The sequence below is a fragment of the Ruditapes philippinarum genome, unplaced genomic scaffold, assembly GCF_026571515.1.
Source record: "Ruditapes philippinarum isolate M1 unplaced genomic scaffold, ASM2657151v2 ctg2575_1_1_1_1, whole genome shotgun sequence".
Taxonomy (NCBI): domain Eukaryota; kingdom Metazoa; phylum Mollusca; class Bivalvia; order Venerida; family Veneridae; genus Ruditapes; species Ruditapes philippinarum.
Window position 1 is genome coordinate 60259 of NW_026859698.1, and position 16472 is coordinate 76730.

The following is a 16472-nucleotide window of genomic DNA, read 5'->3' on the forward strand; positions in this document are numbered from 1 at the left end:
TGACAGATAACCCAATATAAAATATACTTATGACAGGCAGCTCAATATAACAATACCCATTGTTTGGATTATTTGAAATATTTCAATTTCTATCATTTTAATCTTTAAAACCATTGTTTTGGCTCAATATAAAACACGTCATACTAGATAAAATTACAAAAGTAATAGAGTACTGCATAAATACCTTGAAATCGCGAGGTTACATTTATATTTCAATTATAAAGACAATGTCAAATTGTAATTTGCTTAAAAGTGGTGAGTTCTATTTTAAGCATATCTATTCATGTAGGATTGTCACATAATATAGGTATAACATATCATCAAACTTTGCTTTTTCATCCTTCAAATAATATTGACAATAAAGATATGCGCACGATTTTAATCACCTGATCGATCAGACAAGAGAATAACAAATTTTGAAATTTAATAGCTAAACAAATTTCAACGACGCTATAGTATTACGTGTTATGCTACTAGTTTATCTTTTAAGGCATTGGTATTGTATTAACTTACTTTTACTTAATCGCCGCTTTTATTGCCCGTTTGCATACTTTAGCAACTCGAATGAAGTTTTTCCTTAGCGTATCAAGTTATATGTAATAGAAAGAGCACCAAAACACGAGGCTATCTGATTTGTACGAGGGGGCGTAGCCCCCGAGTATAAATCAGATTGCCGAGTGTTTTGGTGTTCTTTCTCTTTTGTATCATAGTCAAACATGACAGCACCTTCCCTGTTGTCATCATATGAAACCCCAGAAAAAATGAACCAATGAACGAGTATTTGAATATGATATTTCTGCCCCTTTCCCTTTCTCTGCCGTCACAATAAGTAAACCCCAGCAAAAATGAACCAATCAACGGGCATTGTCTGGAGTGCGGGTAACTGATACCTGCACTCCAGTTACCGCACTGTGCATGTATGCATGTATATGTATACGATTTAACTCTGACACTTTTTCAACAGAAAGGTCCCCAAACTATGATACAACCATTTATTACCACTATATCAGGGGCGTAGCTAGCGTTACGCACTTACGCACATGCGTGATATTGATCAAGAAAAATGAAAATTCAAATATATTAAAAACGGTGAGAAAACTAAAGGGTATGGGCAAGGGTAATGTTTGAGGGTTTAGAGCCATGATTCCAAAATTTATTTATCTCTAATTATATAATTGATTCTAATATTCATAAATATAGATCTTCGAAGTATTTAACAGGTGTAGTAAGTTTCAAAGCTTTAAAACTATAATGACTATAAAGAGTGAATAATATTCATAATTTTATACTATAAATGTTTTGAACCCGAGCATAGCGGTATAACTTTCTATACTAATGGGAACTACAGTGCGTTTTTTTTTTTTTCAAAATGGCGAGCGATAAATGCTGTAGCCTCCTTTCGGAGATGTTTTATGAAGCAATCACTCAAGTTTTAAACGCCAAGTGGCACTCTGTCATCATTAGGCATTTTGGAGCAAGATAGGAGGTTCTATTTAACCTTTTGTGATTATTAAACGAGCACTTATGTTTAGATCTACTTAATTGTTTCTTGCATGTCGCGTCTTAATTATTTCTTGCATGTAGCGTTAATTAGATTGGATTAGAGCTAGTTGTATGTGTACTAAATCTACATTTAAGTACTTCGTTTTAGATCTATACTGATTGATTTGTAAGTTCCAAAAAATATCACAAGGCCTATAGTTCCCTTAACATAATTGTATTTTAGATTATTTCATAAATTGTGTTAAATGTGTTTTTTTAATTTAAAGTAGAATCTATTCCTTCATATCGGCCCTTGGCAAAAACCGAAAAATATAAGTTGGCTATTGTAAACAGATATTGTGCGGAAGGCACACTCTTGCGTTAAGGGTCGCCAAGACGACAGGAGTAACTTTGCCGCAATGTTAAGCCTTGACCACGGTAGTCCCCGCAAGAATTACATTACACTTCATCCGAGATCAAGAACGAAATAATTTGCGAAATTATCAGCAAAACAATTGTTGAGGCATGCAACGACGCCCCATTCTTTACGAAACCATGGATGCGGCAACCATGGAGCAACGGTTATTGTCCTTAGTTACAGATAAACATTTTATTGAGTTCCACTGTTATGTGTTCGTTTTTCAAGCATATGCATTTGTATATCTCTTCAAGTTTTAACACATTTTATAGACCTGAAGTAAATATATTTTAAACATGGCCAACGCCATTATAAACATACAAAATAACATATTATGATTAAATCACATGACGTCGCTTTTTCCCCACGTACAGTAACATTATAACCATAACATATTTTCATTACGTAACCAAGTTGCATGCGTTATTCAAATTAAGCGAAAAAATGCGCTAAATGTTAAAGTCAATGAAAAAAAAGTTTTTAATGTTATTAAAGTACATAAGATATATTCGTGTGGGATCATTATTAAATTTGATTGAACTCGTTAAATAAAATAATACTGTGCTCACTATATAACTTTATTGAACTTTACTCACTAATTTGAAAGCGATTAGTTTTGTGAAAAAAAGAGACTGACATTTGTTGTCATTACTTAAAACAACTTAAACTCGTAATAAGTTCGCTTTATAATATATATTTAACTCTTTTTGCAAAATTTATTTCATATGATAACTTATTTGAGCTTCTTCACGAGTATATACTCTAGTAACTGAGATAAAACCATAATTTTCGGAAATATCGGCCTTTTGTATAGGCATCTCTCTTATCAATTAAAAAAAAATTACTGCTTATACACAGTGGAACCAAAAATGTGTAGATGATGTATGCATGCCTTTGTGATTGAATATGCTATATATCACACTGAGAAATAAGAAAATTGCAATATCTTAACAAATTCGAAGCACACTTCTCAGTGTGATATATGCATATCCGCACAAAACAAATAAGTTTTCTTTATAATGCCTTATAAGTCAATGAAGCCACGTTCGACTGTTTTCATTGAAGCATGAGAAACAGAAACACGTGAAACTTTCGACTGTAAACATTAAGAGGATTAATTAACGATAAAAAAACTTTTATACGCGAGTGTTGACGCTGGAAGACACTATGCAAAACCTTTCTGCTGCAGGCTTCGTCCACTATACAATTTATGCTGCAGGATATACCGACAGAGCGTTATCTAAATGTAAACAGGGGCCTGCATTTGCTTCACATCCACAGAGACATTGAGGTCCAGACTGACGTCATTATAGATACATTTGTACAACGAAAAAATTGCCGTTTGAAACTTTCATTTGCTGACAACGTCATTTGTTTGCGTCTTGTTATGCACAGTATATCCTAAGTTATATAACGTTGGTCAAAGAGCTTGAAAAATTGTTATACAATCTAACAATTATATTTAAGATGTCAACCACATCGCATGTCATACTAATTTATAACAATATTAATCCTACTAACATAAACTTCTTATTTTATTGACCTCAAAGAGACATGGAACAGCATAATTTAATTAACCTTAAATGTTGAAAATCGAGGAGCTTCCGAGGGCTTTGCCCTCTAGGCACCTACCAGGGATCTGCCCTGGACATACATGGAAGGCGACCTATAGCGGCCCTCTAAACCCCCGTCGTGAGTGTGCGTAATATATATTTTTTTGCCTAGAGTAGTGTTCCTAATTTATCTATCTTTTTCATTTATCATTTATTCAAAACAGAAATATCGTTAATAAATAAACAGGGCTAAAAAAAATACTCACGTACGCAATAATTGTACACATCAAATTACTTTAAGAAGAGTACAGCAGTTTCGAATTTATTCGAAAAAAAAAACACGTGAAAAAGATTGAAAAACTAGTTAACTGTCATGATATTTTGCTTAAAAATTACAGCAGTCGATTTTGGTTTATAACATTATTTTATGTCTTTAATCTGGTTCCTTAATCACAAAGGAGAATTTGCAAACCGACAGTTATGATATTTACGGTTAAACATTCATTGTTAAGTGCACAGAACCAAGGGCCTCAAAATTTAGAGTGACCAATCTGACACCCCGAACCGAAGCCGAAGGTTGAAGTCCTTTCAATGGTTTGACTGACCTGGAGGTCCCTATAATGCTATGAGGTCCGAAGTACTGTGTGCTATCTTTTATTATATGGTTAAACTTTGGAATTAAATTGTTTTAATCACAATATTTCTTGTTAAATGTAATGAAAATTGTTAGAAGTCAGCTTTTTTATTTATGTTAGGTGATATAGCAATATATCATAACAATTACAATGTTTTGAGTCGATGATTGCACATTCGCCACACATTTCAGCAAAAATAAAAGTAAATGAAACAACATTACTTCATTTTAGATTTTAGAGGAAGTACAAATTTCAATGATTCTAACAAAACGACAGATCATGTCGCAACCAAATAATCAAAAACCTCAAACACTCACTGAAAATAAATCCAATTCATTTCAAACATACTTTTAATATTCGACTTCGCAATAACAATGCGGAAAACAAGTATTGTTATTGCTTACACGCCTCATGCCTTGATTAGTGGGCTTCCATTGAATTTTTTTTCGTTTTTCTTTTTTGATACTTATTTTTTCTGCAGTTCCGCTTTAACTATTTTGTCGAAAGCATTAGCTGTATATAACAGTACACAATGATTTATCTTACTCCAAAATTGAATTTAGAGACGCAATGTTCGTGTCAATAATTTGGCAAACATAACGGAATATTGTCACGTTTTGGTGAGATTGAACCCAATTTCGTATTTTCTTTATTTTTCATTCTAGTGACAAAATGAAAATTGATATAGATTTTCCTAAAGACTTTGTGTTTTAGATTTGATATTTTTGCTATATATTTAATTAAATCTTAAACAAAAGAAAACTTTAGATTCTTTAATTTGTATCGATCCGAATTAGTCTTTACTAAAGAAAGTAGTTGTATCAACAACATGATAATACCAACTTGATCATAATTTTGACCTTATCATGATCATAAAATTGATTTTATAATATAATTTTTGCCAATGTGGCATTATCATCTGTATCATTGCATAATTTAAATCGTATCAACTTGGTCATAACATTAACTTTCAAGATATCATAATCTAGATTATGTCTACACTGCTTTTATCCTGATCATCAATATGTTTATATCATACTTTAGATCGTTTTAGCTTGATCATATCATACAATTAAACTGCAGCAGTATAAGAACCATTTTTATTGCATAGCTTTGATCATATTATTACCGTAATCATGATTTTATCAATGCATTTGTTCTGCTTTATCGTATCACTGACTTGATATTATGATTATGGCTATATTTTGCCAACTTTATTACATCGTATCAACAACTCTATAATTTCTTTCATTATTTTTATGTACATACTTAATCAAACCGAGTCTGCAATTAAAATGTAATTTCACTGATTTTAATGCTTCCGAAGCATCACCTTTTTTAGATACTCATATCATTATTATATTAATTAATCACATCATGTAATGGATATGTAATATTAATAACCAGGCTAATCATTGCATTTCAAACGTAACATATCATTAACTAGAATAAGAATATCATCAAATTCTATTATCAACTCAATTGCTTGAATCTTTCGCATTTTATTCAAACTTTAATCGCATTAACTTGACAATTAACAGTATTATTATTGCATAAAAAATCAAGAAAAAATGATATACACAACTTGCACATATTTTGATTTAGATAGATTCGTCGCTTATACGATACCTGGAACTAAATACAAATTATAATTCGTTGTCAATGCTAAACATATGTAAAGCATATTCATATACATGTGTGTCTAGAGAACAATAATGAGTATAACAATTACGGTAATCATAATTATTTTTTATATATATATACCTGATTGGATTTGTTGATAAACAGAAAGATATTATCACATCATGGCTTCAACAAAACGCCATTATGAACAAAAAGGATCAGACCACGTCGATGTTGAGGTAAAGAAAATACGACAAGGTGATGAGAAGAATGTGGAGCAAACCTGCGCAAATCGTTCCGGTGTTGTAACTGATAAATGCATAAATGGTAATTGTTTTTGTTTGTTTTTTTTCTCACTGGATTATTTTCAATTTAGAAGTGTTAAATGAATACCATAAAGATAGATTTATAAACCCAAACCCAAAAGAAACAGTGCATGGGGTGTAGATTTAGAACTCCACTGAGGTCCAAAAACCTGTAGAATAAAATTTAAATTTCTTACATGGATCCACAGCACTTCAAACAGAAAGATATGCAAAAAGTAATGAAAACATATACACAGAAATGAATTGAAAATCATTTTTGTCAATCTCCTAGACCGATTTAAGTGACAAGCGTTGCAACGCTTTTAAAGTTGGGGTCATTTTTTTACAATTAAAATAAAAATTTTGGAAAAAGGAGGTGAGCGTATGATCTGAATTTTTGTACATAAATTATTGGTCTAGACGTCAATGGATTTCTTGACATGTCAAACAATTTCAGCGGAGTCACTTTGAGGATTACTCTTTAAACTAAATTAAGACCTTTACATGGCTTAACTTTTGAACTTTTAAATATTCTAAACTCCTGAAGATAGACTTTGCGTTGTTTTAACTTTAATAGAGAAACTTACATGCATTATGGAGCGTGAAATTTAGTGAATTGAATTGAATTATTGACCTGAATAAATATATTGTTGAAAGTAATTTTAACAAAAGCCTTCTTAATTGTTTCTTATCATGCTTTATTTGTCATAACGCACCTTGCCTATCGTCTATTGTTCGCAACAGGTCTATATCTTTTGAAAAGACCTGTTAAAACAAAGAAAATTCGTGATGAGGTATATCTTATCAGATTGACCCTGTCATTTAACCACGTAAAATAGGCCTTTTTATGAGGAGACAAAGAGGATATTGACAGAAATAAAAAATTAAAAGAAATTTAAACGATTTTTAGATAAGTCATGTCAGACAAGTTTATGGACAATATCATGTTAATTGGATGTACTTTGCAATTATTTCAACATCTCTATATCAAATTTAAAAAAAATAATGGACAGCATATCAAAGTTAGACACATTTTATCATTTTTCAAAGTAATTATCATCTTAGCGGTTCTTCTGGCATTAATTAAGTTCACAATATGACAAAAGTGGACGCTTCAAGTTCATTTCAATGAAACTATATCAGTTATAATATCATGCCCATTACGTTATTTTAAATCACAAAATTCATCACTTCTTAAACGCCCTAGAAACTTTACAGTACATAAAACTATACCAAAAATACAAATTGAAAAAAAAATAACAAAATTATGTCCGTTTAAAACGCATTTGTGATTCACATAACGTCCGTTTCACGTGCGCTATGCATTTGAAACCGAAGCCAAAAAAATCGTTGTTGCTTCGGATCAGCCATTTCGCGACGATGTGTAAGTTGAATTCTGTGACACCGAGTGCACGTAGCTCGGTGTCATATGGAATTCGTGACCATGTCTTTCCTAAACAGAAAGACCTCATTCTCGGTCGATATCCTATACTTAGCTATATATAAGATTACTGATACAGGGGGAAAGTAAATTAATTATATGTAGGCTAATTTGCAGACTATTGAATCCTATACTTTATCTTAATTTAATTTCGACAAGATCATTCCAATGGAGAGCAGTCTGTACCAATGGTCATTATTTTACTTACTCTCAATTTGGTTTAACTTATTTACATGCTTAAATTCTTACTTAACGCTTAATAATCAAACATTTTACAATAATGGTTGTTTATGTATCACACTAAACAAATCTGAGAAGTGTGCATGCTTATTAGTCTCATACATGTGTCAACTTTATTACCAACGAATACAGATGATAGATATTATAAGAATCTTACACCGGCTGCCGGGACAGACCGGAATATCTAGCTCGACGGTAACTGTTTACAGCGGTAACGAGGCTCTACCGAGTTTCCGCTAAACAGTTACCCGAGAGCTAGATATTCCCGTCTGTACCAACAGCCGGTGTTTGATTCTTTTTCTTGCATATTACATGCCAATTATTTTCGGAACAGAAATAATGAAAACTGATATTCTCATTACGCACTTTTTTCTTATAGTAGCGGATGAACATACAACTTCATTCCTAACGGAAAAATGACGTCATCATAAAAACGCGATTAATTCATAAAAGGCGCGCTGTAGAAACTGCAATCATACACTGTTCTTTAGACATTTATTAAACAAATCGTATGATAGACACTGAGATAACCGTTAATGAACACAATCTAATTGTCAACAATTTTTCTGCTTATCCCTGTGGAGTGCAACAGAAACATCGAACCAAACTTTCTTAAGACTAAAATCTACCCCAAACTTTAATGTTGAACGATAAATCAAACTGCCATGCTGTTATCAAAGTCCACATAAGCATTCATTGACTTCGAAAAGACACCGCAGATGTAATGATTTTGTGACATTTACTTTTTACGCGTAGTCACATTTATTGGGCATACGTGTTAAATTAGTGTTTGTTGTGAAATTACATAAATGGAATAACATCATGTCTCTCAACTGTATATATTGAAAAATCCAGCATAATAATGTCAATATTGACTCACATTATAAGATATTCATACATGCCCACTTTAAAGATTTGTTTAATTTATATAGAAGTTAAATGTTTGTTGTTGCACATAGCTAAATATATATATTATTGTAAATACGTTTTGCTCTCCAAAAATGAAGGAAATAACAGAATGTGTGTATATGTCTGTCTGTCTGTCTGTCTGTCTGTCTAAATGACATTAGTTACACAAAGCCTACCAGTTCTCATACGATCACAAATTACCCTAGTTTGCTGAATTAATGACATTGTTCCTCCGGCAATTAAATACATGTGCGACGAAATCGTTTTGCGAATAATTGGAATGAACATTGATTGGAGCCTTTTTTAGTACTTTGTATCAAACTGGGCAATACTAGCTCACTGGTAAAACACTGACACAATGAAATTTGGTAATGGAGAGTTCACACAATAGCTGTTCATGGCATATGTAAAATCACCCCACCATTTTATTTTGTGTAATTGACTTTGTAAATGACTTGTAAATCAAAATATCTAGATAAGATTGTAACAACAGGCATACATGTAAACAGTGATATTGAAAAAAGATTGTGAATATGAAAATGACTAACTGCATGAGGATATTTTCGGAACAATCCCCAACAGGACTTGATTAACTTAGAAATTAACCGAAAAAGAGTCAAAACGTTGTAACGCAATTTCAAGTGTTACAACATATCTATAAGTGCTCTTTAATAAAACATTGAAAAATCCCGTGTAAATAGGAATGCAAGATTTCTATTATAGTAAGGTCACTCGCCTACATTATTATTGTTACCGATTCTACCGTAAGCAATCCGCAATGCAGTTGCTTTACAAAACTAAAATCATTTGCATACCACCTAAATTACATACTTTGAAAAAAGAAAAAACATTCAAACGAAACATCATGGGTTTAATTAGCATAGTTTGGACCGTTATAAACACAAAAATATGTGATCGTACCCTACTGTATCAGTCACCTAGTAACATATCCATATAAAGTCTTTGAGGTAAGCAACATCATTTAGTAAAATATCAAACAATTTGACCTAATATACTTGAGAAAAAAGTGACTCATTCGGCCATAAGTGTAAAGCACACAAATAAACATCAGTATCAAACCAAAAAAAAACATCATTCAACTTTAACAACAAGTGTCAAAGTTATTGATTTTACAATAATTATCTCTTTTCTACTCAAGTCGCCGCTTATATAAATTATAATACCACCGCTATCTCTTTTTGATCTCTTGTCAGGAAATTTTCTATATAATTAAAGCTAGTATATCCATCAATATCTATGTCAGAGTCACTATTAGTCTTAGTTTAAAATGTGCTGGCTGGTGGTTTTTTTCTTCCATTAATCCGTTACAATTCATTTAGCACATCCTCCAGCCCGTTGATATACAAGGTGTCATAGGACAGTTACACACGCTTACCTGCGTCCCTAGCCGCACCAAACCACTTTGGATCATTCCTAAGCTATTTCTCTCGGATATTGAGTTTCAATAGTACGTACGAAAGTCTTTTTAAGTACTCGGCCTAGTTTACAAACGGCCTCCCGATCCTTGAAACAATTTTTTTTACATATAATGTCCCTTTTTTCAAAGCCTGTTGGGTGCCCTCCGTACGCCATACGACGCGCATGTTCTGTTACAATTGAATTCACCGGGTCCAGTTCCACTTCAGCTTCTGAAACATCAAAGTTACAATTATAGCCTCAGTATCCTGCGGCAATTCGTTCTAAGATTCCTCAATCCCTATAAACAGGTCGCGGATGCTCTGAGATTGAAGATATGTCAGTTCTTTACGCATTTCAGAATTTGTTTTTAAAATCATGTAGTTGATCAAATTATGACTGCTGTTTACGAGTTCTAAACAGTAGACTCAATAGCTGTCTCTAATTTCTTCGCATATGACCTAATGTCTGTGAATAAATGTATATAAATCAGCATTACTTTGACAGTTCCCGCCTACCCCGTTACTACACATTTTAAATTCCTCAGAGCAACGCCATCTTGTTCTGAATTGATCATAAAAAGCAGAGTTAAGAATAAGCCTAATTCAAAATGCACTAACTGCTGTACCACTGTTCAAGTATTTTTTACTACTGTTAATAAGCAAATAGTGCTTATTTCCTTTTTCCGCTTACTATTTTTTTCATATAGTTTAGGTATTACACAATATATAAATCATTGTATCTTTGTTATGTAATTATTGAATAATCACTACCTCCGCCCTGACATCAGGAAATGTGCGACAGAGTCTTATTGAAGTTTTTGTTACCATATGTTAATATAACTGTTATCTAGCTCAGGGGCAGGGAAATATTTCGTAAGTTAATGCATCATATTTGGATTTATTCTGAAATGAAACTTAATTTGTTTCGCACATCATTTATAACCCGGGTGCATGTGAATTATTACTTTTTAAAAGAAACATTAGGTTATGTCTCTTATTATAAGACAGGTGTATATCTACTCTTACTGATAGTAAATTGCCGGCCAGCTTGAATTTATTTATGGCCAATAAAAAAAATATTTACGACTACTATAGACTGTGTAATATGTCCCTGCATATACAATGTATACGTTCCTGATAATGTTTAAGCAACGACGGAATGTACAGATAATGATTAACATTAATGGTTTGAATTTTAAATGATTATGACCAACATATATCTATTTCGAAAACATACAACATGCAAAGTTTTTTGCGTATATAATGTTCTACCCAAACAACGCCATTGTTATCAGTATGGCTGCATTTAACGAGTGTATCTATCATTAGTCTGAACTTGTTTTCCCCGAATTTCATCTAATTCAAACATTGACGAACCAATACTTAAACACACTTTCGGTCGGGTGATGACAATTTACATCAGGTGAAAACGTTATGAACGGAAAACAAAAGTACTTCTTTAACATTGTTCCCGTAAAATTGTCAAAACCTTAAATAAATGGACATGAAACATTTTATAAACGTATAAAATTATAAATTGAAACTCATTATAGAAAAATCTCTTGAGTAATTATATATATTTCTGTTTCATTTCAGGTACAAATACGGATACCCCTTATGAAGCAAAACTATACCTACAAATAGTATATATGTTCGTTGGATTGGGTACAAAAGTGCTTTTAGAGCTGTTTTTGTACCTACTGAAACATGATGAAATCAACATGTCACTTGTTGACTTTTTGAAATCAAACGAAACAAAACAAAAGTTAATAAAGTTACGCAATGATAAAGTAATTAATGAAAAGGAACACAGACTTGCAAAAGCGGACAATCCAAAGACAGATGATTTTGATATTTCTCTGTTGCTAATTTTAATGAGGAATTTGTTACCAAACGAAATACTTTCTCCACCAACACATGGATGGACAAAACCCCCACCTCGAACAGATAATACCATATCTGCAGATTTGTTACGTCTTCGAAAGATCCGAAATGATATTATTGCACACATTACAAGACCTCAAATTCCTGAACCTAAATACGATAGAACCAGGGATGAACTAATCCACATTTTTTACCGACTAACCCAAAAGATTCATCCTTGCAAGTCAAAAGACGCGATTATGAAAGAAATTCAAGAAAGAATCGATTCGTATCAAGTCTCTGTTGATTCACCACTTACCAACTTATACATCAGTCGTGTACAAGAGTGGAACTTAAATTTCACTAAAAAGGTTGTATTCTTTTAAAATGATAGTTTTGCTTTTCTTTGAAAAACATAAATTCAAATGACTTTATACTATTATTAATATATCTTAATTGTTTTATTAGATATTATTGAATTTAAAACTTATATTCGATGATTGATGTTTGATAGAATTTTAAAAAAGGCATCCTCTCTGAAACAATCTTACATTTACTGATTTTACAGGTAGAAGAATCACTCAAAACATTAAATGGTAAGATTTATTTATTTTGGAGCATTACCCTTTTTTATTTAGGTATTCGTGGACAAATTCTAGTACGATTGTAAAATTTCTAAAAAGAATAAATAAGCATAATAACATACAAAGTAGCTATTTTAGACAATTCACTTAAACGTTACAAATAGAACGAAAACAAGCAATATTGTTGTTTACATTGAATTGGCGTATTATTATTTTTATTGTTATAGTTAAGCTAACTGCAAACTACTGTTTTTTTTATTTCAGAGTTTGACTTGTACTTAACGAACAGATCGAAATGATACGACAGATATGTAAAATTACTTTTCAAAGGTGGCAAACATGTTTTGTTTGGTATTTTGAAAAGGGAATGCAAAAGGAAAAAGTACAATGTAGAAGATATGTCTGAATTCATAAAGTCATCTGACCATACCGAAATGGAGAGTGAAAGAAAAGATTGGAATAGCAATCCATCAAATTGGGATGTATGGCAACTGTCGATATTACTATTAGACAAGTTTGACGAGGATTTAAGTGCAAATGAAGTAAAGGAAATTGCCAATATACGCAACGCAGTTACAAATTATGCAGAGGCTATAGTTGCCTCTTTAGACAGTGATCGCTTTATTCCACTATGGACTAACTTGGTCAGTAGCATTAGAAGTATGTCGATGGGTTTAGACGCGGATATCAAACAGCAGTGCGATGATCTAATTGATAATTGTTACAAGGAAGCTGAAGTCGACCTTACATTTCTTAAACGGTATTTTCCAAAAATCAGAACATTAACAGATGAATACAAAGGTACGCAAATAAACACTTTATTAAACCATTTCTTTGCCATTGGGTTTTAAATCAAATGACATACAAGAATAAATCAAATATAGAGTTAAATGTGTATTCATATTTTCACATAAAAACATAATTTAAATCAGAAGTGACTATATTTAACTATTCCATAACGTTTCAGTACTAGTGAGGCAAATCAAAGACTTATTACAGGAAATGAAGGAACACAAAATACCATTTCAGGAACCCCAAAGTAAGTAGTTTCGTAATTTTGATATAATCACTCCACGAAAGTAAAAAAATAAGGTTTCTGGGCTGCGTTTCATGGAGAGTGCTAAATCTTAAGTCGGTCCTAAGATAAAAATTGAGACAATTTTGCGTTTATAAGAAAGCCTTAAAAAGGTTCTAACTTATGACTCCTATATTTATGACAAAAAACAGTGACAAAAAACAGTCCTAAGTCTAGGCGTGTTTTAAAGGTATCTTAAGATTGTTCTAATGTCAAAACCACTCCAAAATCAAAGATGGCAGCGTTCATGGTAGTATTTCAAACATGGAGGGCCCTGTACCGGGGGACAGGTCTCAGGTGCTGGTCCTTTATACTGACGAGGAGTTGATTTGTCGATACTGTACAAATTTCCAAGGGAATCGATCATGCAAATCACCGATATAGTGAAAGGGGATATTGAGAATTATTTAATTTTACCCGTGAAATATGGTGCTATATCAGTCAAATATTTTTCTTATTTGTTAAAAATAATATGAAATATAAAAAAGAAAGTGGACAGAGTCAAAACTCATATTTATTTCAATGGACTTCTTTCCCCATTTTGTTTGCGGAAAAAATGATGAATCAAAAACAACTTTTTGTTTTTGAAAACTGTCTAGAATGGTAGAATATGGTCTAACTAAGAAAATAAATCCGAACTCCAATATCTTTAATTCAGTCATTACCGCTGTACAGACGTTTAAAGAGTTGTTTACACGACGTCACAATGTAGCACGAAACAGCGCGTGCAAAAACAGTCAAAACAATATATTACAGCGCGCTGTACAATTGCAGTTGTGTTATTTTATCGTTTTTCATGAAATATGGTATATATTTTCACTCAACATGATAAGAGGGCAATACATTACTTTTTATACTTGTTATAATTTGCAGGAGAGCGAATTGGTCATAAGTCTTAAGTTACCACAAAAGATAGGACAGTTACTTCAAAAAACTTTTTTCTCCTAAAGTTGGTCATAAGTCCTAGGATTTAGGATTAACTTAGGACTCTCCATGAAACGCAGCCCAGCTGCTGTTATTAGCATACACACAGCCGCTTTTGGTTAAGTTTCTCACAATGCCCACCCCTCCCCTTCATCGAAAAGGTCACAAATATATTTCTTTTAATTGTGAAATTATTTGAAGGCACATTTTGCCTCAGAAATAAACAACATTTTACAACTTGAAGAAGGACAAACATTGATTATATAATGTTTAGATAATGGTTTCGGAGAATGTAAGATGCTTATTACCTGAAGTAGATGGCGATAAATGTGAAATTATATCAAATCATAAACCATAAATGTCATAGAAATAGCAAAATGTAGGCAAAGATGTATTTTGACTTCCATATATACAAAATACTTATTCACTGTAACTGTACTTATTGCCACAAAGCAACATAAGAAATAATATAGCACAGATAAATGCCCAATGAGAAACGTTTTGGATAGTGTAAAAGTACACGAAAATCAAAAAGATTTTTGGAAATGGAAATAAAAGCATTTCTGAAGCATAATGGGCCTTTAAGTTATTTGTTAGCTCTCTTATATTTATATAATACAGAATGTTATGGACGCGTTGTCGTCAAACAAGAGGACATAACACAGTCAAATATTTATACCCTTTTCTCAAAAAATAATTATTAGTCATTTATCATTATTGTACCAACTCTCTTTCTTCATTTATCATTTCAGATATTGTTTCAAAACTTTAAATACTTATAAATGACAAGCATCCCTACTTGTAGTCAAAAGACTTATTTTTGTCAAAAGATGTGTTGATAGAATTATACTCGTTTTTAAATTTAGATCACATATTTGTACCAATTATTTCTCTTACATTGTGGGGCATTTTTGTACCCGTTAAGGTAAAATGCAAAACTTTTTAATACTATTTATAAGCCATCACCTTTCTCCAGACAAGAAACATAACTCCGTTAGTTATAGGGCTTGACAAAATTGAACCGTTTTTTTTTTTTTTTTTTTTTTTTTTTTAAAGGAATTCCGGATTAGTTTTTGTGCCAGTCCACTGCATTAAATTTACGGGATTATTCCATTTATGGTATAAAATGAATAGATATTATGTGCATTGTTTTAAACATTGTTAATCTTTTATTCACCTGACCGACAATACTTTTTATCACTTTCAAGTATAGTTTTTAATGATCTCACTTCACTACACTATCAAGTAAAAGGTTTAAGGTATTTTTTTCCACTATCAAGAACTAATGATTTATTATTCAAGCGCGGGCACTTCTTGTTTATAGTTGCTATTACATCCCTTTATTTACAGAACTGGAATTCCAATTCATTACACTTGGGGAAAATAAAGAGAAGACAACAATAGCCGAAGAAATATTATTTACAGTGTGGCAGGAGGCATTGCGACGAGTTGAAGATTCAACTAATTTCAAGTCTGCCCGAATTGAAGTAGAAAAAATCCTTCAAACAATAAAAAATATGCCAGATCTCATAGATGTAACAGTCGTACGAAAATGCATAATTGTAAGAATCAGCTTTGATTCGCCAACGGGTATTTTGAAGCTCCTGAGTTTTTTGGAGGACGAAACCTTTCAAGAAAGCATTGAAATAATAGAAAGTGAATTAGAGGTCGTTTTCGATGGATGTATCAAAATAATGTCGAACTTCACGCTAGAATCACTGCATGAGATTACAACAAATATAGGTTGAATTAAATTGATAACACTCTCTCGTCCCTTTTTCAAGTTATTTAAAAAAAATTATGTTTAATTATATATAAGGGTTTAATATATTTTTATGGATATTTCCCCTTTTTGAATGTAAAATTAGTTCGTCATAATACATTGCGAGCAATATACTTATGTTTGGAAATTTTTTACCCGATGAATATTATGTTCAATTTCAATAGCAAATATGATTAATGTTAAATACTTTAAACAAATATTGTTTAAAATGTTAAAATT

The 16472-nt window shown here is 32.0% G+C and overlaps 2 protein-coding genes across 2 annotated transcripts; both read left to right on the forward strand.

Moving 5' to 3' along the window:
• Nucleotides 1-11320: 11320 nt before the first annotated feature.
• On the forward strand, nucleotides 11321-12770 carry LOC132757549 (uncharacterized). The gene is made up of 4 exons (XM_060748862.1): nucleotides 11321-11339; nucleotides 11621-12258; nucleotides 12456-12483; nucleotides 12736-12770. Exons 1-4 carry the CDS (start codon nucleotides 11321-11323, stop codon nucleotides 12768-12770), a joined length of 720 nt encoding a protein of 239 aa, XP_060604845.1.
• On the forward strand, nucleotides 12741-13518 carry LOC132757550 (uncharacterized). Its single transcript, XM_060748863.1, has 2 exons — nucleotides 12741-13272; nucleotides 13439-13518. Exons 1-2 carry the CDS (start codon nucleotides 12870-12872, stop codon nucleotides 13516-13518), a joined length of 483 nt encoding a protein of 160 aa, XP_060604846.1. The 5' UTR covers nucleotides 12741-12869.
• Nucleotides 13519-16472: the final 2954 nt, after the last annotated feature.